The sequence below is a fragment of the Sebastes fasciatus genome, chromosome 9 (assembly GCF_043250625.1).
Source record: "Sebastes fasciatus isolate fSebFas1 chromosome 9, fSebFas1.pri, whole genome shotgun sequence".
NCBI lineage: Eukaryota > Metazoa > Chordata > Actinopteri > Perciformes > Sebastidae > Sebastes > Sebastes fasciatus.
The window spans coordinates 506182-532875 of NC_133803.1; the positions used below are offsets into that span (position 1 = coordinate 506182).

Here is a 26694-nt window from a genome sequence, read left to right on the forward strand (position 1 = left end):
GGATCAAACTAGAGACCTAGAGCATTCAGAGGATGGATGGATCAGACTAGAGACCTAGAGCATTCAGAGGATGGATGGATCAAACTAGAGACCTAGAGCATTCAGAGGATGGATGGATCAGACTAGAGACCTAGAGCATTCAGAGGATGGATGGCTTTCCTAGCTAGATTGACAATAAGGGGGTTTCTGAGCAGTTTACATAACACAAGTGCTAACCATTCAATCGTCAAAAAATGCAATTCTTGCAGAAATCTCCAAATATCAAACGTTTTTTATCCCAAATCACAGCATTGCTTTTTCTATGGTGTTCCTCAAGGTCTTGGTGTCTTAATGTGGGATTTTGGAGGGATTATTGATCATTTTTAGCAATTCTCCAGTGGTAAAAAATGGTTACATTTAGCACCAAATCTGTGTAACAAATGATATCAACCCAAAAAACAGTTAATTTACACTGAGGTTTCCATTCACACAGACCAATATCTACTGTCATATTTATTAATTATTACATCTGTTCTAACTAAAGTACCAACAGTCACCTCTAGGGAGTGCCAAAGACTAACAAATCAACCTAAAGTTGAGCTGAACAGAAGTTACAAGGCAAGTGGCATCATTTCTAACATACAGTGAGCATTTGTACAACATCAACAATTTTAGTGTCCGAGGTGAAATGGATCAGACTAAAGAGAAACAAAACTTTTTAAGGGAAATTCTCCATTTCCGCATGTGCACTTCTCAATTTAGTGCAACACTGAAAAAGAGCAAGAAAATAGTGGAGCTTTCTTCCATCATTCTCACTCTTTAAAATAGGGTTTTGGTGAGGAACAGGGGGATCTTCTGCCCACGTTCCTGAAAATAACATAAACATTTGGGTCTGTGTGTTCTGGATGGGCTCAGCATATAAAACACAACAAGAGCCACACAGTAGTCTTGATGGATTTTAATTACATCAAATGGATTTATGTAAAAAGTGGAAAAGGAGGAAAACACTGGGTCTCATCATCACCATCATGTTCAACACAGCAACAGCAATGTGCACGTACAGGGTAGGTCACAGGTCACCTACAGTATACTGAGGGAAGTAAATGCACCATACTGTATGAAGTTAACTGGAAGTGTGCTTTCACTGTCTTTCCTTCTCATGGCAGGATGGGGAGCGATAAATGAGATGATTTAGATGATATATGATTTAAGCTACTGTAGGATGAAGAGTGTGTAGTTTATTTCAGGGTGTGTGTGTGTGTGTGTGTGGTGGCATGAGCCATGGCTGCCAACTGTTATATAGGTGACCTGGAAAACTCCCATGATTAGTCTCTCTCAGATCACACAGCCATCAGTCGTGATTGGCAGGCAACAGACGCCAATCACGCGGTCATGGCTTCCTGTCCAAGTGCAGTCCCCACTGAACGTCGTCCTCCTCTCTGATTGGACAAAGGAAGTGGGCTGATTGATTGCTCTATGCAGATTGTGATTCTTCAGTCCGAAAGCAGGTTGAGTGGGAAATGTTCGGTGCAGACATGCTCTGAAAATGATGTGTACGAGTCTGACTGAAAGTAGTCTTTGCTTGTCCGTGCTGCCCACTCATAAAAAGACATTTTATGATCATGGCGTTGGGCAGAGGGAGGTCCGGCTGACTTTGAAGTTGCACAGATGATCCATCAGTCTGGTTTAAGATCGCCCTTTTGGCTGTTGTGTGAACATTGGCATGTATTTTAGTCCGTAGAGACTAGTGCACATCTAGCAGTCCGTCACACTGAAGGACATGTGGCAGTGGAATCTGCCACAGCTTTAGTCTTTATAGAAGAAAAGAAACTGTCACAGCAACATTTCCTAGGATTTTTCTGTTTCCTTGATTCAAGGAAGAAAAAGTAAACAGAGAAGGAAGCCACTTTTCTCTACTGAAGTGTCCCGGGTTGAAAAAAACAAACAAAAAGGGAGGAAAACTTGGATATACAATCTTTTCTCACTGTAGACAGACTCAGCAGATTAACTTTACTAGGCTTCAGACACACAGCTCCAAGGCCACCTTTCTCTTTGAGTCCCAGGCAAGCAAATAGGAGATGAAAGAGTAAGAGAAGAAAGAAAAGGACACAGATTAGAAAGTTGAAAGAAACAAAAAAGAACATTACACAAAGTAAAAGAGAGAGAAAAAAGAAGATTAAAAGTCAGAAAGTGTATCCGTAGACAGTGATATACAAGAGGAGACAGAAGGAAGCAGCCAGCCTGGATCTACATGCATTGTCAGGGGAACGAGAAGGGGGAAGGATTTCAGCACTACACTGAAGCCATGCAGCAACAACAAGCAGCCTGAAAACAACAAAGGGTCTATTTTGTTCACCAGTAGGACCATCACTCAGCAGTCACCTTCACCAACAACACAAGGAGCATCATGGAGGAGGGACACGCTGACATACTGGAGTCACATACCTCCTCTTGTTGGGATTTGGGGACACAAACAGGCAAAGCGTTCAGCCCCTCAGAGTAACAGCGGCCCATATGCCATGCAGACCGGGGTCCCATCAGGCTCTGTGAACAGGCGTTTGGCACCACAGGGACGGTGGGGCGACGGACAGGACAGTGAGGGGGGACGGGGGGAGAAGCAGGGGAAGCAAGTGCACGGCAGGATGGACGACATCTGTTACACCATGTTTTATGTTCCCATGGAGACAAGAACGACCCCCCCCACCCCGATCCCTCTTCCTCCCGCTCGAGCAGCGCTCACTCACCACGCGCTCACAGCATGGTAGCAGACAGACGAGGGTGGTGGGGGCGGGGCTTAGCAGCTTTGCTGCGGCTCCCCGCTCCTGCTTTTAGCCTTTCTGCCCTCCACATCTGTAGGACAAAGGCAGTGTTTATGTTACATCTGTAAACAGTGACAAGAAATGTCCATTTACTCTTTCCTGCATATACTGTGGATTAAGATAAATACATTAAAACAGCTTCTAAACAGCAAGTAGAGTACAAAGCAGAAATAAATAAGGATGTAGAGGAGGACAGGACTACTAGTATCGGCACAGGAAGCAGTGCTCGGTCTTTGATTAGAAGTTAATGATTACAACAATCTGTACAAGATCTTGTCAGTCTAAAATACATAATCAAAAATGATCCATTCTCAAGTTGTGGTGCGTCGCAGTGAGTAAATACAAGTTTCCAGACACCAAAAGAAATGATGTTTGCTTCATTCACAAAACAATCTGACCACTGAAAACTATTCTCAACTTACTATATAATAACTATAAATGGTTGCCTTAAATGAAAACATAATAATCACCCTGGTAGGGACGACCCGAAAGCTTCCAAGCTTTGACCGTTGCCATGGTAATCAATCTCCAAATCACTATTCAAATGCTTCAGGTTTTTTTTTCTTCCTCTTTTTTATATAAAAGTATGTAATAATAATGTATAAATCCCCAAATGCCCACGAAATAATGAATAATCCACAACATTATTCATTACTCATATTCAACATTAATTGTTAGTAGTTATTCTCAGACGGATATCGCTGTTTGTTGTGTTTAGACGTGCACGTGTGTATAGTAGTGTTGGAGACAGTAAGAAGAACACAAAACTTCCAATACATTCATATATTTCTCACCGAAGTTTTGAGGCCAAAATTGTATTCTGTAGTGATGTTACGGGCTGTGCCGAGGCTACGCAGCGTGTCGAGTAATCCAGGAAGTTTTCTGTGAAGCGCGTATCGAGGCTTTATCGTTTTAGACTAATGATGTCATTGAAGACGCCCGAAGATGAAATACAGTTGAGAATTTACTATTCCTGAATAAAAACATCTCTAGTCATTTTCCTATAGTTACACAAGCACATTCACTGCCCTGTGCCCGGTTAAACTACTGCCACATATCTGGAATATATCGGCCTGTTTTACTGTTTTGTGTGCACATGAAGCCCAGATGAAGCCTCGTGAAATGAACCCTTTTGAAAATCTATTTGCTGGAGAGCTTCATAGCTTCATGAAGCTCTATCTCGCCATCACTCGTATTCTGGACAGCCCTACACCCTGGTCACCCTCCACTACCTTATCTGTCACCTTTCACTAACCAACCATACCTTCCCTCAGATCATTTAGGGAATGAAGCTTCATCATTTTGTCATCAGCCCAAGATGTCAGTTAAGACCCACCAGATCAAAACCCGCAGAGCAAATGCTCCCGTTAATATTATATAAAAGAAAATACAGAAAAGGTGTCAAATATACAAAAACAAACCATAACTACCATTAATACAAACAAAAAGAAGATAAACATGACAACCATTTTGATCACAGCAATCAAAATTAGCATTCCAGGTCGGACAGAACAAAGCCGTGCAATTTAGTGGACGATGCAACCGAGTTAGAAAGCAGTGAACCAGACAGTCACCCAAACATCATCATAAACAGAGAGTGGGTAGAAAGTTAATCTATTATCTGACACATGGAAACATTTTCATTAGGATTTGTAATGAAGAAATTGCAGCTACGAGATCTGTCCCGCAATGCTTTGCTCTATCAGAGACTACTATTTCTACATATCATGCTCATTTTCAGGTTCATACTTGTAGTTTGGGTTTCTAGTAGAACATGTTTACATGCTGTAATGTTCAAAAACACCCAGTCTTTCTCCTCCTGTCTGTCTGAATATACCTGGATTCCCCCTCCGTCTGAAATGCTCCATTTCAGCGTCTGTCTCTTTAAGACCCCCAGTCTGTTCTGATTGGCTTGCTAGAGAAATATGGTGCACCCATAGAAATAAAATAGGAGTAGAAGGGTCACTGAACTGTTTACTGGGGTAATTTGACTAGTATAAAAGAAAACGCCGATAATTGTTAGTTGTTATGGTGATAACGGAGCCGACAGAAGTGGGCAGTGAAGTGTGTGGTCACAGCTTGCCAGGAAGAGAACGGACGCAGCTCCCAGAGACAACTGGCTTAGTTAGCTAGGTAGCTTGTCTCCAGGTAAAGGGATCGTTTAGACCTGGCGCTGCCGCTGGCCACCGGCCACCGGCCCGCCAGCATGCCGGCCACCGGCATGCCAGCCACCAGCCCGCTATTCTGCTCATTTTTCCGTAATCAGTGCAGCATCAAAGCCTGGCGCAAGAGCTAACCGGCCAGCTGTCCGCTAGCTAGCTATTGCTAATTCCACCATGCTTCAATGCCACACTGCATACAGAAAACGAGCGGACAAAGATGATCACTCAGATGATCACTCAATGAGCTTTCCTCTGCTGTGAGTGTGTGGATGAAACATTAAGTTGTGCTTCATAACGTTACTACTCCACTGCTTGTTTAGTCATCTCAGTGAGTCTGCGACTTGCCACTAGTTGGCTTAGTTTTTGCGCAAGGCAGCCTGCTACAACGGTCGCTATGGCAACGGTACACATAAAAATGGTCGCCACTCTGACCATCCTGCTTGGTTGATTTAAACGAGAATGTCCGTTCTACTCCTATATTCTATTTCTATGGGAGCACCTTTGCCAAGGTAGTTCTCCAGCTGTGGGCGGTATATTCTAATGTTCCTGCATGTGACATAGGAAGGGGAGACAAATCTGATTGGCTTGTTGAAATCACATGTTTTCTGATCTAGACAAAAAACTGACTGGGTTGTCTTCTTTCACAGTTTGTGGGTTGGTAAACACTCCAGACGGATGTGCACAAGCACTGAAAAAGTGAGTTTTTCATGATATGTCCCCTTTAAGCTATAAACACAAATACTACACCTCAACTGTGATGTATTAACCCCAAACTGCAGATAATAGTATAGTGTTAGCCAGTGAAACAGATCTGATGAGGAAACAATAATATGGCTGTTGGATGAAAGAACATTCATCAAAATCCCACCGTGGAGAAAAAAACAAGGCAGAAAACAGGAAGTGACAAAAAAACAAACAGCGATTGACCAATCAGCACCATGGCAAACAGAAAAGAACGAAACAATTACACCACACAGAGATAGTGCTCCAATAAATACATGCAGAGGATGAGAATTTGTCATCTTTTCATTCTCCCCTCTTTACGCCAAGTCTGGTGAAAAGATCTGCCTGTCATTCACACACAGCCATACTCATACCACAGAGACTGCTTGTCCTCTGGGCTCAGTGACTGCTCCGAATTATTCACACGACTGGGATCAACACCCTCGTTACACTCTTCCAGACTGGCTGGGCTGAATCTCATCTGGCCATTTGATTGGCTGTGAGGGGCCTGGTCTTGGGTGGATATATGGCTGGGGACAGGAGGAGGGTGTGTTTTATTAGTAGCAGGAGGCCCACTGATGTTGCTGACTAGGGTGGGGTTTAGAGACAGGAAGGGGAGGTTTTTGCCCGCCGACTCACTAAAAATGGAGTCCATGAACACCGACTCTACAGTGAAGGAAGGGCCCAGGAAAGATTCGAGGGTGGAGAGGTCGGGATCCTCCAAGCTATGGCAAGGTAAGCTGAGTGACTTGGGCAGGGGGGTGGTGGTGGTGAGGGGTCCCTTTAGGCTGGTGCTGTTGGGGTGGTACTCACTGGGTGTAGGCTGGGAGCGTACCCCAGCCTCGGTGGAGGCGACGGGAGGAGAGGGGTCGACGGACACGGGCTGCCGGTTGTCCTTTGACAGCAGGTCGTGGATGCTGGTGCGGCGTGTGGTGCCCTCGGCAGTGGAGATGACGCTGCTGGCCCGGGGCAGCGTGGAGGAAGCCACATCCAGGCGTCCGGACACGGACGTGGCTTTGCCCTGCGATGACAGGCTGGAGCGGACCGGGGCAGAGCCTCTCACACGGGTGCTCTCCGCCTTACGCAGGGTTGGGCGACTTGGTGGTCCGGTGGATCTCGGTGGGCGATCAGAGCTGATGAGCGCTGCTTTCCCACTGGATGAGCGTAATATGCCTCGTCCCTTGGTGGAAGTAAGTTCTTTCTGCACATGCTCAGAGAAAGTGGAGAGGCGAGGAGAGTCTACAGTGAGGTTCTCCTGACTGCCAGACTGCAAAGGACAGAGAAAACAAACAGTATCAAGTAAAGTACCATCCTGTTGTACAATCCTTTCATATTAAAGGTATTTTTATTAGAGCTGTCAAAGTTAACGCAAATTTGTTTTAACGGCACTACTTTCTCATTGCATTAACGTAACTTGTGATTTTTAGGTTGTAGTGGGCTCAGTTTTAAAGCTAGAGTGAAGGTACTATCATATGAAACTAGACAACATAAGGAATCCTTGTTGGGCTGCAGTTTGCCAAGTTAAGATTTTAGCATATTTTTTATGCTAAATGCAGTACCTGTGAGGGTTTCTGGACAATATCTGTCATTGTTTTGTGTTGTTAATTGATTTAAAATAATAAATATATACATACATTTGCATAAAGCAGCATATTTGTCCACTCCCATGTCAATAAGAGTATTAAATACTCTTGAACAGATACATTTTGAACAGATACAAAATGTGATTCATTTGCAATTAATCGTGATTAATCATGGACAATCATGCGATTAAATTGCAATTAAATATTTTAAACAATTGACAGCCTTTATTTTTTTTTAATCTTTTTTATTATTGATCAGCATACTATTTTAAAATGTATTAACCATTTTTTTTTTTTAAACTAAAATTGCCAAACAGATTCCAGGTTCTCCAAATTGAGGATTTGCTGCTTTTCTTTGTCATAGGAGGTAGTAGACCAAATATCTTTGGGTTTTGGTTGTTAATCACCCTTTACAGATAAAAACCAATAATGGAGAAAATAATCAGCAGATTCATTGTTCATGAAAATAATCCTCAGTTCTAAATTGATCCCTATATGATTGAATGAATCCAGCATGGTCACAACTGAGAAAAAGTTTCCATAAAAGCTTGATCTACTTCATCTGCACGTTTTAGTCAAACAGAATCAGAACAGCAACATTAAACCTGAACCTCACCTCTGCAGGATCTATACCCTCATCCAGGAACTGCTGCAGGGAAAGCACCTCGTTGGCTGGGGATCCCGTCTTCCTGACCTGGGTCTGGCCGGGGCTGCCTGCGGCGGCGGGCGGGTCGAGCAACCTGCGCAGCTGCAGGGGGCTCTGGTGGGAGGAGCGCGAGGAGTTGGGCTGCTGGACGGGGCTGCTGCCGCTGCTGGACCACACCTCCTGGTCCAGACTCAGGCTGAACTCTCCGCTGCTCTCACTGTGAGGCCTGCTGAGGCTGCCGTTCAACGTCCCTGTGGGAGGGGAGGCAGCGATGAGAACATGGGGATCTTTACTGACCTTAACATTCACCGCTAGGAACTGCATTAGTACACCTCTTCTCCTACACTCCTATTTGTGCTTTAGAACGTTAACGCCGTGAAACAATCAGAAAATAACACAACACCACCGCGCTACGTCTCTCTCTCTTCTACCGATCGCCCTCTCGCTTGCACGATCTCTCTCTCTTTTTCTCTCTGTCTTTTTCAAATGAGTCGGGAAGCCGACAGCAGAGCCTAACTTTACTTTGAATTTTATAAACAAAGAGAAATGTTCTCCCCTCGTCCTAAAATGCTCCTAAATCAATACTAGAGTACTTTGTTGTTTATGAATGAAGAGGTACAGTTGAAGCAGCAGCGCTGTGTGTGTTTCCCCAACGGTCATCCCTGCAAACTCCCCCCCGAAAGTTCCTGTACTTTCAGAAAGTACTACCCCCCGACCAGGAACTTTTTGGGAGGTAAAAAAGACCCAGAACATGTCCCCAGAACATAAGTTAGACCCTGGTCCCTGCAGTCTGCAGGCCATGGGTTCCTCAAAAGGTTCTTAGTTCCTTGGAAAAGTTCCTGTGTTGGAAACGGGGCTACAGTATCATTTAAAAGCAAAATGTAAAATACTAAATACTGTAATATACTGCTTGATTTGCTTTTGCTGAGTGAGATTTCTTATTAAGCCTTCATAACTGATATGTATTGTAGTTATCTGATAGCTCATTTACAACACTGTCCATCACTGACAACTTGAAAATGAGAGAAAAGAGGACGATTTTAGGAGTGTGATGACATTTCAATAAGCTATCTGTTGTAGGTACATCAAAACACACATTGACTATTAACTATATCCTTCGTGCAGTAACAGTGCACCTGTAACCCATTTGGACTTACTAAATGAGTGATCAGTGTCATTAACACATTAGAGACTAAACATAGCTAGCAGTCAGACTCTCTTAAATGGCACTTGATCACCCCAATATATTGATTTTGAAATAAAAACTTAAACCTTAACTTTTAAAATCAGGACAAACCGACTTGATCCAATTTTCACAGGAAGACACATTGAAGTAGGCGTGAAAGAAAAAGATAAAGGGAGCAAAGGAGGAAGGACAGAAAGGTTAGTTGAGAGGAGGAGGAGCATACCTTTTCCCTCCAAAGGAGAAGTGAGGTGGGAGTTATTGTTAATATTACTACTGGTGGTCCTGTTGCTATGGAGACTGGTGGGTCTGCAGGCTGGGTAAGGGACAAGAGGGAACGCGCACACACACACACACACACACACACACACACACACACAGTTAGGATTTATAGATATACACTTCCATGTATCCACACAAACATGCACTAACACAAAGAGTAACACGTAGAAGTACGCTAACAGTTTGACAGAATGTCTCCTGCTGGGGCAGCAGATGGCACAGGCCAGGCAGAGGGACAGGAAGGGTGGCCCAGTGCCAGGCTGCAGCGCCAATATGTCCAGTCAGTAAACAAAGAAACTATTGACGGAGACGACAGGGGTGCTTCAATCCAAGGACCAACCCACCTTGTGAAAAGGGGGAACTGATGGAGACAATAGTGAATAACAGAGGACGATAGAGTAAGATTAGTAATAAAAAGGAGAAACAGGTGACTGTGTGAAACTGAAGAGGAGGATTGAGAAGGAAGAAAGGAAAGAAAAGAGGTGGTGACAAATTTTCAGCTGGAAACCAGTGACTGTGAAATCATTTCAAAACATATGGGCGGCTGAGTGGCTCAGAGGGTATAGCAAGTCGGCCATCAATCGCAGGTCGGTGGTTCGATCCCCGGCTGCTCCGGGTCACATGTCGATGTGTCCTTGAGCAAGACACTTAACCCCAAATTGCTCCCGAAGGCAAAGCCATCGGTGTGTGAATGAGTATATAGATTAGATCCTGATGGGCAAAGTTGGCACTTTAGCAGTCTCTGCCATCAGTGTATGAATGTGTGTGTGTGAATGGGTGAATGCTGACATGTAGAGAGCTTTGAGTGGTCGGAAGACTAGAAAAGCGCTATATAAATGCAAGTCCATTTACCATTTCAAACTGGTTTTCAGGACATGGGTGACATCAAATTAGAATTTAAAATTAAAGGTGCTCTATACAATATCCAGAGCGTTAATATAGCAGCAAACAACTCTCCCTCTGTGTGTGTTGTAATCCCAGTTTCTTAAAGGCCCTGACACGCCGTCCGTCAGACGTCAGACAGTTTGGGGCCACCGGTGAGCGTCCTTCGGCCTAGTTTTTGCCGTGTGTGCCGCACCGTTGGCCCTACTCTGCCCGTGTCTGAGGTTTTTCGGCCGATTCAGCATGTTGAATCGGCAGCGGAGCCCGTTGGTGAGAAAAATCACTCTGATTGGCTGTTCAGCTTAAACCCATCATTGCAGAGAAGAGAAATGGAAGTGAGGAAAGCAAGCCAACGAGTAAAGTCAAGAGGACACACACAAAAGGTTCTTCTCCTTTTTCATCATCATCTCATCTGATCGTTCCAACACACAGATATTTTCACGACATGAACATCTGGAATGAAGCTAAGTGGTGAACGGTGTGAAAATAGTCGGCAAACGCTGCTTTATTTCATGTACTTATCAAAACAAAGGCTTGTGTATCCGCCGTCCTCGGACTTCTGGTTTCCCTTTTAGAATGACGAATACAGACTACCGCCACCTGCTGGTGTGGAGAGTTATTTCCTCTCACGCAGGCGCAGAACGTACGTGGTAGTTGGCCGTCGGCTGTAGTCTTTGCGGTGTGTTCAAATGCAACTTGTCGGCCAAGACAAAGGCAACGTGAGGCGACACAATAGTGGGCCTTCATCGCCACTAGTTCTTTGATGTCGGCTTGGAGTGTCTGGGCCTTAAGTGCCTAGTAGTGGTCATTTACAACAGATGCTAAAGGGCACTCTGCACATAACGCCCAGCTCAACAGGAGAAGGACACAGAGCACTGCTATACACCTGCAGGTCTGATGAAGCACACACATACACAACTCAACACACCCTGGTTATGACTCGTGACATGTTTGAAGGGTACATCACACTACTCATTAATGCTACCTACAGTGCTTTAATATCTATTCATGCTTGGAAGCACAGATAGAAACACGTAGGAGAGAGGAGATGGCCTAATGGCTGATACATTAGAAGCAATGTCCGGAGTGGTAGTGAGAGTTTTCTCCAGCCATTACAGAGACTGTATATACTGTATACTATATATACACCGGTATCTTTATATACAGCCTATGAGACGTACTGGGAAATGGGTCTCACAACAATACATTGGATTTTATGAGTGCATTCTCGGAACTCATCAGCTAAGTAGAAGCCAGGTTGGGCACTAATGCTTTGCCAAAGTCCTGGGAATGGATGTCCTGTACATACAGTACTTTGATGCAAAGGAGTATTAAGTCTGGTATATACTAGGACTGTCAAAGTTAATGCAATAATAACGTAACCTGCAATTTTTTAGGTTGTAGCGGCTCAGTTTTAAAGCTAGAGTGAAGATACTGGCATCATATGAAACTAGAAAACCAACCATGTCAGACTAGCTGGTCATGAAGGAGGTTAAATTACACTCCAAAGTTACTAAATTTTGGTGAGGAAAAACTGTCATGGCCATTTTCAAAGGGGTCCCTTGACCTCTGACCTCCAGATCAGTGAAAGTAAATGGGTTCTATGGGTACCCACGAGTCTCCCCTTTACAGACATGCCCACTTTATGATAATCACATGGAGCATATTGTTTTATGCTAAATGCAGTACCTGTGAGGGTTTCTGGACAATATCTGTCATTGTTTTGTTAATTGATTTCCAATAATAAATATATACATACATTTGTATAAAGCAAGCTTATTTGTCCACTCCCATGTTGTTAAGAGTATTAAATACAGTACTTGTATATAAATCTCCCTTTAAGGTACATTTTGAACAGATAAAAAAATGGGTGATTTATTTATGATTAATCACGCTTAAATATTTTAATTGATTGACAGCCCTAGTATAAACTTAACTCAACTAACTGCTTGCAGACTAAAAGGTATAAATTGCTTAAAACTAATAATTAAAGCATTTTAAGAGACCAAACTGATGGCAACAGGGTGTGGACTTAGCTTAAGTGCCAGGAATGTGTGTAAGTAGTTTGGTGGCTGTTTAACAACCGGGTCATCTTCATTAGAGCAGCACAGAACTAATGAATCGTTGGTTGGCCGCAGATTAACTGCCCTGGATAACGTCCTAAAGCCTGAATTAGAGTCAATCCTACTTTCAGTGGAGGCTGATCTCTCTCTCTCTTTTGCTCTCCACTAAAATTGCTTTTCCAACTGCAGATCACGCTTAATGGAAGTGCAGGAAGGCAGCCAAAAGATTAGCAGTGGGACTGCTGATGACATGACCTGCTTTTTTTGGGACTATTCAGTCTTTTCTTATTCCTCGTTTGAAAGGCCGGCTGGTGTTGAGAAGCTGCTGCAATTACCCATCCTTTTACTTCTCTAAGGTCATGTCAAGTCTTACCTTGACTCTTGGGGTCGTCTAAGGAGCCGGCGACATCCTCACAGGAAGCATTATCTGTTGAGACACAGAAGAGAGTGATACTACATCTGCTTTTTTCATTCTGATCTCACAAAAATATCCCCACCTTCATATGAATCTTCACACAAATGAGTCCAGTCTACTAAAGATGGACATTAACAGGGGAAAAATGAACATATCAAATGATATATATTTCATATCTGCAGACCCATTCTATTACCTGAAATGTGGTCAGTAAAACGCCAAAAAAGGTGTCAGATTCTCAATATGCTCGTTTCTCCCTTCCCCCACACATAAACCAGCATCCTGACCTTTGACCTGGAGCCGGTGCTTGGCCCTGCTATGCCCTGCGGTGGGCAAGGTGAGGGCGGCACAGTCGATGGCATTGGTGGAAAAGGCGAGCTCCTTCATGCGCTGCCCGCCGCGCCTGCTGCTCCCTGTCAAGCCGGCATCTCCCGCCTCGGCGCCGTCTAGGTTCTCGATGCTGCTCGCCCACTGAGCCCCTGGACCACCTGCCACCGCCATGGTCTGCAACAGGTCATTCATGGCTGAATGGATGAACGGAGAGACGGCAGTTAGGCCATGAAAGGGACATTAGCCATCCACCTCAAGTCAAGCTTGTCCAGCTTTTTGTACCCAAAAGTAGGGATGCACCAATAACGGATCGGATATCGGGCCGATACTGGCTCAAATAGCTGAATTGGGTATTGGTGACAATGGGGCCGATCTATTCAGTTCAGTTCTATATGTATATACTATATACATTACATACTGGAATTTGAATTCCTGTTAAGTTTTGAACAAGATGTTGCTCCATTAAAAAGGTTCACACTTGAATTGTAATTACCTCTGCCATGCCAAAGGTCTTGGGCCAAGGAGGTTATGTTTTCACCGGCGTCTGTCTGTCTGTCTGTGTCTGTCTGTGTCTGTCTGTCCAAAAGTTTGCTTTGAATGAAATGTTTTTGAGGGGTGTGTGTGTGTGTGTGTGTGTGTGTGTGTGTGTGGCACAATGAGCAATCCCTTATATTTTAGTGATGATCCGGATTCATGAATTTTTTTAAGGATTCTGTTCAGCCTGAGCATGAAAACCACAGGGTAGAACACATGCGCAGAGTAACTGATGACGCGTGACCCCGCCTCCTTCTGAGAGCAGAGAGATACGTGTGTGGATGTGTGCGTGGAGCTGCTGTCCGTCCGCGGTAAGAAAGAACAAAGCGGTAGATGACGGGATGAGAGACAACGTAGTGTAACGTTATACAGACATAACAAAGCTGCTGAATGAGAGAGGCATCCGCCGAAACGTTACACGGAAACACACCGTGTTAATAACAAGACGACCACCTCACAGTACCGCCAGCTGGGAGCTGGGATCTGTTTTTAAAGTCCCGCACCTTGGCGGAGGTCTGCGCTCTCCGAGTGCCATTCTAGTTCCTATTAATTTTGAAGATTTTTTACCAAATTGCTGGAGTATGATTTATGATTTTAACACAATTCAGTAAATTTATATCCACACTATGTATTTATTTATATTTATCTGTTCCACACAGTGAGACATACAGCTTATTAATTAAACACTGGTTTTGGATGGGTACTCGGTATTGGTTGATACCCAAAGCCCAGGTATCGCTATCTGGACCGTGCATCCCTACCCAAAAGAACTGTTAACTTTAACTTAACGTCAGAGAGACATTTTGTATCCCTTTAAAAAGCAGCTTCCACTCCAAAAGTAAATAGAAAAAAAGAAAATTATTATTTTATAAAGTCAGTGAAAATTTTTTTTTTTTTAGAAAACAATAAAATCAGGTCTAGCCTTTTTGGAAATTGAGGCACGTGCAAGCATACAGTATTACACTTTTCTTTTTTTTCTTTTTTATAAATATCAGCCAAAGTGCATAAAGATGGCAGCTGCATGATTTGTCATCCTTCAGATCCTTTTTGAACAGATAACCTTAAGAGGCCACTGTCTTTATGCACTTCATTTACTGAGCCGTATGCGACAGTAAAGAAGCATGAAGGTATGCAAACACAGCGGCGCTGCACACAACAGATCACAGCAAGAGTCCATGTCATCAGAATAAGATCTGAAATGCAGCACACTGAGAGAGAGAGAGAGAGAGAGAGAGAGAGAGAGAGAGAGAGAGAGAGAGAGAGAGAGGAGAGAGAGAGAGAGAGAGAGAGGAGAGAGAGAGAGAGAGAGAGAGAGAGAGAGAGAGAGAGAGAGAGAGAGAGAGAGAGAGAGAGAGAGAGAGAGAGAGAGAGAGAGGAGAGAGAGAGAGAGAGAGAGAGAGAGAGAGAGAGAGAGAGAGAGAGAGAGAGCACTGTGGCCAGGAAAAACTCCCCGATTACTGGGAAGAAACCTGGAGCAGAACCGGGCGCAGGGCGGGCGGCCATCTGCCGAGACCGGCTGGGGGGATAGATGGGGGGATAGATAGATAGATAGATAGATAGATAGATAGATAGAGAGAGAGAGAGAGAGAGAGAGAGAGAGAGAGAGAGAGAGAGAGAGAGAGAGGAGAGAGAGAGAGAGAGAGAGAGAGAGAGATAGAGATAGAGAGAGAGAGAGTGTAAAGGCTCCATTTCCAGTCCTCCATGGTGAGTGTGAGTTTGAGTGGAGGTGATCAGGCGGTTGGTGATTTATTTTTTAAGTCATGCTGTAATCAAATATGGAGGCAAACACACCACAAGTACATGAAAGGCAAACCTGCAGTCTCTCCCACTATCTCACCTGACCACACACCCTCATACACAACACAAACACACACAGCCTTTCATTCAGTACACACAAATACAATGAAAGCACAGAGCACGTGACAAAGCTGCACGATAGTGTCCCTGCTGCATAGTTATCCCCACAGTGAGCAGACTGAAAAATAAGGCTTTGGTAGCTGACACTCAGGACCAAGAGAGATGAAACTGCATCACACTACAAGAGAAACAACTGACACATCAGTTTTGGCCATTACTGCTTTTTTGAGGTTAGTCCTACATTTTTCTTTGAGGCAATGTTGGTGAAGTTTGTGTTAATCATTCATCTGCTAATAGTGAGAACATAGTGACTGGTGAAAGCTGATAAAAAGCTAAGAGCAGATACTACAGGAGGGAGTGCAGGTGGCAGACGCAGGGCGGAGGAGTTGACGGAGGGATGGGGGTTACTAGGCAGAAAGTAGAAGGACAAGTCACTGATGTCAACAGATGCAGCAGCATGGGGGTTCGGTGACTATGTAACAAAAGTTAAACTTGAATCTTTGGTCAATCTCTAAAATATATCAGATTACATTACCACTGTGAAATACTAAAACTCTGTCTCCAATATTAAATGGATATTTAATAACTGAAGTGCTGTGATTGAAACCTGAAACTGCCATACTGCCCCCCCTGCCCACTGCAGCCACCCTGACATCAGTGGCTTTTCCTCCTTTGTTTCTCCTAGAGTGGCGATGAGAGGGAGAGGAGGCGGAGGAAGGCTAGCGTGGCGGCTAACGGAGGTCTTACACATAGAGCGCCGGTAGATGGCCTTGGCCTCGTCTTTGTCCTTGGATCTGTTCCTCATGAAAGGCAACCTTTTTATAGCTGTCAAGAACACAGCCAGAGACAGACAGATAGACAGATAGACAGGGGAGAGAGAGAGAGACAGAAACCAGCCCGAGGGAGGTGGAGGAAAGAAAACAAAAGAAAAAGGAGGGCAGAACAGAGGGATGAGGTTAATGTTTTCACAAAGAGAGCCAGGGGAGAGCTGCAGAGAGAGAGCTGAGACCCTGGACACTCAACCGGACAACAGACAAACAATGCAATAGACACACTACAATATAGGACTCAGAACTTGAGGCGGATCATATTATTACAAAGCATATTCAATTTATCATCAAGTGTAAGGGATTTCAATCTATACAAATATACTCCCTTCTCGGTATTTCATGGAAATATGTTTTTTATAATATATTAGCAATGCTAGATGAAGAAGTTAATGGAGCTGTAAACAATTTCTCTACAAAAACTGACAATCGATTAAATAGTTAATGAATTTTTTAGCTCTTCACCTTAAAGAGAGAACTGCACTCCAAAACATTGTCGGACACATAATGTAAGATAGCGTCTTTTTTATCCATAGTTAATCGTGTCGCCAATTACTCACACATTTGTTATCTGTTCTAAATGAACCTTAAAAGGGAGATTTGTCAAGTATTTAATAGGAAAAGGGACCCTTTGAAAATGGCCATACCAGTTTTTCCTCGCCAAAATTTAGCAAAAGTTTGGAGCGTTATTTATCCTCCTTCTTGACAAGCTAGTCTGACATGGTTGGTACTGATGGATTCATCAGGTTTTATAGTTTCAGATGATACCAGTATCTTCACTCTAATGCGTTAAAGAAATTAGTGGCGTTAAAACAAATATGCGTTCACGCGTTATCGTGTTAACTTTGACAGTCCTAACAAAAACATATAGATGGTTGGTATTGTGAAGCTTGTGTTAAGGGGGTTATGTAAATTTTTTATCTTTCATTTCCCCAGAGAGATTGTATTCAGCCCCACTGATTTTTACAAGCATTGTTAATATATGATAATTTATTCTCCATTTATAGAGCTTTTGGGATGGACTCCCATAGACTTCTTTGAACCCTGAAGAAGACTTAAGAGCAGACTTCTGTACAAACACACATTATGCAAACAAACACAAACATGTAAACATATTATGCAAACACACCTGCGCACATTTTATCTACACACAACAACACACACAAGCACTGTCTCATGTGCATGGTCATGAGTGTTGTATTCTGTAATACACATTATACACGACACAACTGTCAACACATTACCAGCTACATGAAACACGGAGGATGAAGAATATTAAAGGGTGCAATCAGGAGAGTGAAAAGGTCGGAGGTCAGCATCAGGGAGGACAGCAGTGTCTTCATACACATCACCAGCTGTATTATTGAACATCTGACTGTGTAATGTCTTTGGTACATGTCTTCATGTTTGATTCATATCTATTTTGTTTTAATTACATTATACTACATGATAAAAGCTTCTTTTTCTTTCTCTTATAGTGTTTACTGTCTACTTCAAATGAAAATTTAAAAAATTTATAAAATATGTACTTTAATGTGTGTGTTAGCCACTCATTTCTGTGGTCCTTGTGTGAAAAATATACTGACTCGCTTATACTAGTTTACTTACGCTGGCTATAGCTTCTTGATTTTACACAACAGATATTTTCACTACACAACTCAACAGTTTAATCTTGAAGCACAGACCTGCTTTATAATTTGACAATGTAAACCTACTATCCCATGTCCAACCTGTATTATTGATTCCATATCTTCTACCAAATCCAGACAACCCGGATCTTGACACACTGCATTGACTGGAGGTCAGCTACAATGCATTGCACCTTTTAATAGGTTGGATGCTACACTAGAGTGCGTCTCTTTGTTATTTACAAGTGAACTGCACAGATCAGCAGGTTGACTGTGACAGAGAGCTAATGAGCCTTAGACCTGTTGGGGACAAGTTAGGAGTGAACTGAACCTGCAACAACATTACCTTAAGTGTTGTCTAATATTTCAACCACATGAGATGCACTTGATTCAGCTTGACACCTAAACACCGTTGAAAGGGGACTCCACCGATTTAGCATCGCACTCCTACAACATTGTTGGACTCACATGTAAGATATCGATTTTTTTTATTCCACACATTTTCCTTCCTTGTCAAAACCTGACACCTACATTACCCACAATGCAAATTGACCGTCGATAATTCGGTTGGAGAATCTGATGCGTTATGCTAGTAGCGGCTAATGTAGCCTTAAGCACAGATGAGGGCTACAGAGGTCTGGAACATCACTTCTTTCTAACTCCCAGACCACAACTCTTTTCATTTTCAAACTTGTAATCTTCCGCCCAAACCAACACTTGACATCACTTGAGACCATTTATCAGATTTCACACAGCTCTCACTGGAGCCACAAAAGGCTTTTTTTCACATATGCATTATTATCAAAGAGTATAGAAGCAAAGAGACACTCCAATAGCCGCTAGATGCCACTGCCAATGACACCATGGCCATGGATGTATAAAGAGACATCTGTAGATCAGAGGATATAAATCACCTTCCCAGTAGGAATACTTAAATACCCCTCATTTAAATCATGATGTCTGAAAAGTTGTAAAATGAACTAATAGCTGAATCCAGAGTTATTATTATTTTTATCAGACCCACGGGACGCTCCATACGCTCATATGACATATCTGGTTCTGCCAGCTTCCTGCTAGCTGTATGCGGGTGTAATAACAGATATATATATAATTCATCACTTTTATTATCTTCTAATACACCCATGGGCTGTATGCCGTCAGCCTGTACCGTGGCGGATGTATTAACGTCTCTGTTCCCAAACAACCGGGAACAACCTAGCACTACTAGCTACTGGACCATATTTTAATTGTTCAATACAGGCCATTTTGGTAGAGACATTAAATATGACAATGGATTAGAAATAATTTTGTTTTACTTTTGTACGGCACTCTGTAGGCGGACATCCAAAATGGCGGAAGCATAGCTTCGCTGATGGGCTCTGGTGCTGCAATAGAACGACAAACTGGCTTTCACTCCTTATCAATATGCGTTCTTTGGTATTACTCGCTAAGACCTGTAAACGAGCCTTGATGGATTGAATCGATGGAGCTCCCCTTTAAAATTTAGTGTCACTAAATACACAAAAAGATATTGTTCTTGGGACTAAAATGAAGCGTCTAATGGTGGTGGTATTTTCCATAATTCTGGTATCCAATTACATGAGGTTACAGAAATCAAGCGCTTCCTCTGTTGTTTTGAACACATAAAACACATCTACTCCTCAAACCAGGCCAGAGATTGAGAGTCAACCATGGAGTACTGCGCAGCTCAACCGTAACCTCTAGGACAGCCGAGTGACACAGACAATGGACTCACGAAAACATGCCCCGAGAGACGTGACAGTCGGGTCACAAACCCCGCCCACCCTCCCCATCCGCAGCATACCATTGGTGGAACCCTGCCCCTGGGCATGGGACTGCTGCCCTCTCCTCCCTTTGCAGAGAGAGAGAGACATAAAGAAGCAGAGGAGCAGTTAGGGGAGGAAAGACACACATGCACGCACACATGCACGCACGCACCCCAAGCAGCAGTGTGTTTTGTGACTTTGTAGATATGTGAGTTTGTGTGTGTGTGTGTGTGTGTTTTTGTGTGCGAGTTTGTGTGTGAGTTTGTGTGTGTGTGTGTGTGTGTGTGTGTGTGTGTGTGTGTGTGTGTGTGTGTGTGTGTGAGTGGTTGAGTGTGTGTGTGTGTGTGTGTGTGTGTGTGAGTGGTTGAGTGGGTGTCTGTGAAAGAGTATTCAGCATTAATGGAACTAGCTCTTTGCATGTACATTTGTGTATGAAATACTGTCTCAGTATTTGATATCTGATCACAGCCTCTTACCCTATAGTATCAGACCATGACCAGTAAAGCATTGTTTGATACTGTAGTTTGAGTATACACTCACCGGCCACTTTATTAGGTACACCTTGCTAGTACCGGGTGGTCTTCTGCTGATGTAGTCCATCTGTTTCAAGGTTGGACGTGTTGTGCGTTCAGAGATGGTATTCTGCATACCTTGGTTGTAACGAGTGGTTATTTGAGTTACTGTTGGCTTTCTATAATCTCAACCACTCTGCCCATTCTCCTCTGACCTCTGACATCAACAAGGCATTTCCGTCCACACAACTGCCGCTCACTGGATATGTTCTCTTGTTCGGACCATTCTCTGTAAACCCTAGAGATGGTTGTGCGTGAAAATTGCAGTAGATCAGCAGTTTTTGAAATACTCAGACCAGCCCATCTGGCACCAACAACCATGCCACGTTCAAAGTCACTTAAATCCCCTTTCTTCCCCATTCTGATGCTCGGTTTGAACTTCAGCAAGTCGTCTTCACCACGTCTAGATGCCTAAATGCATTGTATTGCTGCCATGTGATTGGCTGATTAGCTATTGAACAGGTGTGCCTAATAAAGTGGCAGGTGAGTGTATATTTATATGATTTATCTTGAGCATGCCGGGACAAGTTCCTTCAGTCATGTAACTACTCAGATCTTGATTGTTGGGTCTACCTCCGTGTGTGTACGTGTGTTTCCGTTGTACTCACTGCTGCTCCTCTTTTGTGTGAGTGTGTCGTCCAGCGAGTTGGAGCCAGAGCCTATGGACGAGCTGTCCTGGCTATCCGGTGGAAACACCAGGAAACCGTCGCCGGACTCTGAACGGGAGGGAGTCAGCGTGAGAGAGCGCATCCTCTCCCGGCTCTTCGGCTTGATCAGCTTCTTCATCTTCAGAGTGATCCAGTTGCCACGCCTACAAAGGAGAGCCGAGGCAGGGAGACCATCAGCAACACGAGGAGAAAACAACATGGGATATAAAGTCATCACATAATGACATATAAAGAATATGAAGGCTGGATTCCAACTGTCTCATTTGTTCCATATGTTTACTAAATGTTGCGGTATTCAGCTGTTTAAAGCTCTGCAGACCATTCATATTGATGTATCCCTTCCTGAGGCTGCAGTGTGAGTGTTTTCATTTAAAAAAAAAAATCTGATATGGGACTTCTGATTGACGGTGCATCTCTAGCTGTTAGTTTAGGAAGCGCTTGATTTATGCAGCACAGTTTTCTATAAGCGGAGCACACATTTTAAACGTCAATATCATAGTCGATCATGTTCATTTCATTGTGGGAAGCCGTGATCTTGAATCGTGATTGCGATTAATATTGGATTAATTGTTCAGCCCTATGTGTAGATGAAGCTGCTTATTACCTGCGTGGAGGTGAGGGGTCATAGAACTTGTACTGGTCCATGATCTTCTCCTCCAGCTTCTCTTTCTGTCTCCTCAGCTCATTCAGTTTGTCTCTGATGAGATGAGTGAAATGCATACAATCCAAATATAAATTCAACCAATTTGATTTGAATATCCTATGATCAAACATAAATAATTGTAGACCGGGACATGCTTGCTGTCCGTTTTAAAGAAAGCGTATCATCAGGGGTTTACATGTATTGTCTTTGCTCTACATGGAACAGGTCCTTGCTCTCCATGGTCTGCTCCAGCAGCGTGCGATTCTGTAGCATCAGAGTCTGGATCTGGTCCAACAGGTGGCGATTCTCCTCCTCCAGGTTTCCTTTCAGCTGGCTCAACAACTAACACACCCACACCCACACCCACACCCACACACACACACACACACACACACACAGAGAGATGTATATCAAAGAGATGCTTAGACACTTGGCTCAACTACAAATATGATACGTTAAAAGAGGTAAACCAGCAAAAAGACAGCTCGACAGGACGAAGAGCGGGGCTCTGGGCTCGCTATGAGTGTGTGCGTGATTGAGAGACAGAGAGGGTTAGAGAAGGTGGACGGCATGCAATGTTTCGGTAAGTTATTAATAATAATTTGAATGTCAACGTTATGGGGGCTGCACGGTGGTGCAGTGGTTAGCACTGGCGCCTCACAGCTAGAGGGTTGCAGGTTCGAATCCGGCTTGGGACCCTTCTGTGTTAGCGTGGGTTTTCTCCGGGTACTCCGGTTTCCTCCCACAGTTCAAAGACATGCAGGTTAGGTTAATTGTGGACTCTAAATTGCCCGTAGGTGTGAGTGTGAGCGTGAATGGTTGTCTGTCTCTATGTGTCAGCCCTGCGATGGACTGGCGACCTGTCCATCGCAGGGATCGGCTCCAGCCCCCCCGCGACCCCTAACGGGATAAGCGGTTATGGATGGATGTCAACGTTATGAATGAAGCTTCAAAATATCTAAGAAATCGGACCCTGTTATCTTATTTTTTAGACCGCTTCTTAATTGAACTTATTTTCAAGTTGTGTCAAATGTAGGCTATTATATGGTTATTTTAAAATATATGTCCAGTAGTTGTTCTATATGGCCGGAATTCTGGAATATTAACAGCCATATTGTCTGTCAAAAAATTGTCTAGCCTAAACCCTGCTCCCAAATACAGAGAAGATACATGTGTGTCTCCTCACCTCACACTGGTTGGTGAGCTTGGTGGAGGTGATGTCCAGCTGCTGGTACTGCTCCTTCAGTTTAGAGAATTCGGCCTCCAGCTTGGTCTGGTCCAGCTTGGCGCTATTCAGCTGGCTCTTTACGTTCTTATGGTCCAGCTGGAGATTGTCGTTGTCCTTCACCAGCTGACGGTAGGTGTTATTCAGCCTGAGGAGAGAGCAGAAGGACTCCTCAATATATAGACATTTCCGGCGCCGGCGCTAAGCACACGCGCATAATTTTTTTGTCTCATAATCAAGGTCAATATGATAGCTATGTTATAAGCAGGTTAAGAGGCTATGTCATTATGCCTGTATGCACAAAAAAATCACTGTTAAGGGCACTAGCTAAAATCTTGCCTTGGACACCAAATTTGTCAGGGCCAGCACTGGGATTTTCTAAATTCATAGTAACATGAGGTGTAATCTAAAGAAAATATCAGGAGATTAAATGTCCCATATTATTAGTGAGATTTTCATGTTTTTTTATTATGAAGCAGGCTTAAGTTCTGTATAAATACTGTGAAAGTATCGAAACACTCAATCCACAGGGAAATACACACGGCCCGTATTCAGAAACTCTGCATTTGAAACAAGCTGTCAGGATTTCTGTCCATTCGTGATGTCACAAATATACAATATTTAAACCCTTTACACAATTTTAAACATAAACATTCTAAATGTGTCCCAGTTTATTCCTGGTTGCAGTGTATGTGAATGTCATCAGCCGACAGGAAGTACACATGGACCCAAGCTGTTGCCCAGCAACGCAATTCTGTTGCAATTCCGTTGCAATTCCGTTGCAATTCCGTCAAAATGCGCTAAAACAGAGTGTTTCAGACAGAGGTATAGAGGTATATTCAGGCTGACAGTATGAGGAAAATAAAGGGTTTTTGAACATTGTAATGAACCTGAAAATTAGCATAATATGGGACCTTTAAAAGGATGAGTCACTTTATTAACATGTTATTCATACGTTTGTTTAGTGTTTAAGGCAAAAATATTGATACAGGTGGATCTGACCTATCATTTTCTTCTTTGAGCTGTTTGTACTGGTCAGCTGTGGCTTGGTGAGTTTGGTTCTCCAGCGCTATTTTGTCCTGCTGCTCCTTCAGATTTTTCTCCAGATCCTCCAGCTCTCCCTTTCTCTGCAAGAGCTGCTTGTACCTGCAAACATTAAAAACACACAAACACATTAGAAAACGTTCAATTAGTTTCATAAACAAAAGGATTTAAATAAGACAGGAAGGAATACAAAGCACTAATAACTTCATTATCCCCACAGGTCTACAGTTTCCCCTAGTTACTCAGCATGATTGTTGTTATGATTGTTTAATATTGCTGTCATCAGACAATGTACAAAAGAAGGTCACAGTAGAGTATAAAGTCATGAGTGACGCATGAACTGTAATTAGACGTGAGCGAGTGCCCATCCCCTGCAGCTAAAGCCAGCCTCACTTGTCCTCTAGGTCCCTGTGCTGCTGCTCCAGGCTCTTGTGGGAGGTCTTCAGGCCCCCGTGCTTTCCGATCAGGGCTTCGTACTCGGCCGCCTGCCTCTCATGGAGCGCCGCCAGCTTCTCGTGATCGCGCAGGAGCAGCTCGTAGGTGGACCTCAGCTCCTCTTTCTCCTTCAGAGCTCCCTCGCGCTCGCCCTCCACACTGCTCTGCTGGCTCTGCAGCTGGGCGTTCTGAGCCATGAGGGCCGCACTCTTCGAGCTCAAGGTGGAGTTCTCCACCTAAAGGACAGGACGAAGGCAGAGATACATTAAGTAAGGAGGTGCAAAGAGGCGGGTGGGGGGGTTGAGGAAGGAGATGTGTGCATGTGCCAGCTGAAAGGAAACCTGGAGGAGGAGAATTGCCACCTGTTGGTCCAGATCCAGAGGAGAAGAAGAAGAGAGGGATGAATGTGAAAAGAATGAATGGAGCATGAATACCGCAGAGAAAAGAAGAAAAGAGGAAAGGAATCATATACAGTAGGTGGGGAAAAAAATGCAACAAGGCTTATGGGAGAATTGGGGTGAGATTTGGAGGTGAATAAGGGGCAGACAAGGAGTAGGGGGGCACTGATACTGGATCGGATATCGTGCCGATACTGACTTCAATTCTATGTTTATATACCATTTACATTATACTGGAAGTTTAATTCCTGTTTAAGTTTTGATCAATTTGTTGCTGCATTAAAAAGATCTACACTTGAATTGTAATGTTGCCAAGGTGCTGGTGCATGATTTTTTACTTTAATAATAAATAACAATTCACTAAATTTGTATCTATGTATTTATTTTTTACATTTTGTTTGACAAAGAAAAGCAATGTTTAAGTCCAGCCTGATGTTTCCTTCCACATAACAGAATGATCCCAGTCACTCCCACACAGTGAGGCATACAGCTTATTATTAAAGACTGGTATTGGATCGGTACTCGGTATCGGCCTCAAATCCAACAGTAGATTCTGATTGCCGCCACGGGGGGGGGGGGGGGGGGGGGGGCGCGTTCCTGTAGAGCTTGATAAGAACACCCCCGTAGGTTTCAGTCAGTCCAGCCAGCGGTTCTATGTATGATAGAACTCACTTTTTGTCAAATTCTATTGATGAACCGATTCAACTTTTTCATTCCCGATACCAATAGTGATACCTGGGCTTTGGGCATCTGCCGATACCGAGTACCGATCTGATACCAGTGTTTAATTAATCAGCAGTATGCCTCACTGTGTGGAAGTGACTGGGATCATTCTGTTATGTGTAAGGCAACATCAGGCTTGACTTAAACATTACTTTCCTAACTTTGTAAAACAAAATGTAACAAATACATACAGAGATAGCCTACAATTTTACTGAATTGTGTTAAACTAATAAATCGTACACCAGCAACTTGGTAAAAAAATCTTTTAAGGTATTACAATTCAAGTGTAAACATCTTTAGTGCAGCAAAAAAATGGTCAAAACTTAAACGGGAATTAAAATGACAGTATACAGTATAATGTATATAGTATTCTTGTTATTCACGTCGGCGGTAATGACACCCGGTTACGTCGATCGGAGGTCACTAAAGTTAATGTCCAATCGGTGTGTGCATATGCAAAAACAATGTCGGACTCCGTAGTTTTCTCTGGTCCCCTCCCCAATTTGACCAGTGACGACATGTATAGCCGCATGAAGTCATTCCACAGCTGGCTGTCGTGGTGGTGTCCAGCAAACGATGTGGGCTTCATTGACAATTGGAACCCTTTCTGGGGAATTCCTGGTCTGATTAGGAGAGACGGCATTCATCCTACTTTGGATGGTTTCTCTCTTATCCAGAAATCTGACCAAGATTGTTGGTGGAACAAATCCATGACAAACCAGGGGTCATTCCAGGACGCAGAGCTGTAGTCTTACACACTTCTCTGCGCTTCCATTAGAGCAGTTACCCACCCATAGCTTAACCCCAAACCTAACTGAGACTGTGTCTGCCCCACCTAAATTAATTAAATCAAAAGTAAACAGAAGAGGAGTTAAACATAATAATCTAATAAAATCTAACACTAGCACTGCAATAAAGCAACAAAACAGGAGAATTAAATGTGGACTCTTAAATATCAGATCTCTGTCATCTAAAGCTCTACTAGTAAATGATTTAATATCAGATAATCACATTGATTTATTTTGTCTTACTGAAACCTGGCTGTGTCAGGAAGAATATGTCAGCCTAAACGAATCCACTCCCCCGAGTCATATTAATACTCACATTCCTCGAGACACCGGCCGAGGAGGTGGAGTTGCAGCCATCTTCGACTCAAGCCTATTAATAAACCCTAAAACTAAACTAAATTATAACTCATTTGAAAGCCTTGTTCTTAGTCTTTCACACCCAACCTGGAAAGCACTACAGCCAATTTTATTTGTTATAGTGTACCGCGCTCCAGGCCC

The 26694-nt window shown here is 43.4% G+C and overlaps 1 protein-coding gene across 9 annotated transcripts in view; it reads right to left on the reverse strand.

Moving 5' to 3' along the window:
* Window positions 1-922: 922 nt before the first annotated feature.
* ccdc88ab (coiled-coil domain containing 88Ab) overlaps window positions 923-26694 on the reverse strand; it is a 144715-nt gene continuing 118943 nt past the window's right edge. The window contains exons 24-38 of one of the 9 annotated variants that reach the window (XR_012595162.1): window positions 24246-24523; window positions 23811-23954; window positions 22770-22956; window positions 21780-21925; window positions 21545-21637; window positions 20881-21083; window positions 19739-19786; window positions 16206-16283; window positions 13025-13261; window positions 12696-12749; window positions 9322-9411; window positions 7883-8163; window positions 6497-6950; window positions 2724-2829; window positions 923-2023 (exon numbers count right to left, since the gene is read on the reverse strand). Coding sequence is in view for 6 of the 9 variants with exons in the window: in XM_074645460.1 (XP_074501561.1) it covers window positions 6036-6950; window positions 7883-8163; window positions 9322-9411; window positions 11073-11153; window positions 12696-12749; window positions 13025-13261; window positions 16206-16283; window positions 20881-21083; window positions 21545-21637; window positions 21780-21925; window positions 22770-22956; window positions 23811-23954; window positions 24246-24523 (2787 nt within the window). In the remaining 3 variants the exon portion in view is untranslated. Of the gene's footprint in view, window positions 6951-7882; window positions 8164-9321; window positions 9412-11072; window positions 11154-12695; window positions 12750-13024; window positions 13262-16205; window positions 16284-19738; window positions 19787-20880; window positions 21084-21544; window positions 21638-21779; window positions 21926-22769; window positions 22957-23810; window positions 23955-24245; window positions 24524-26694 lie in introns of all 9 variants that reach the window. The other 8 variants (XR_012595161.1, XR_012595160.1, XM_074645459.1 and 5 more) reach the window with 8 other exon arrangements.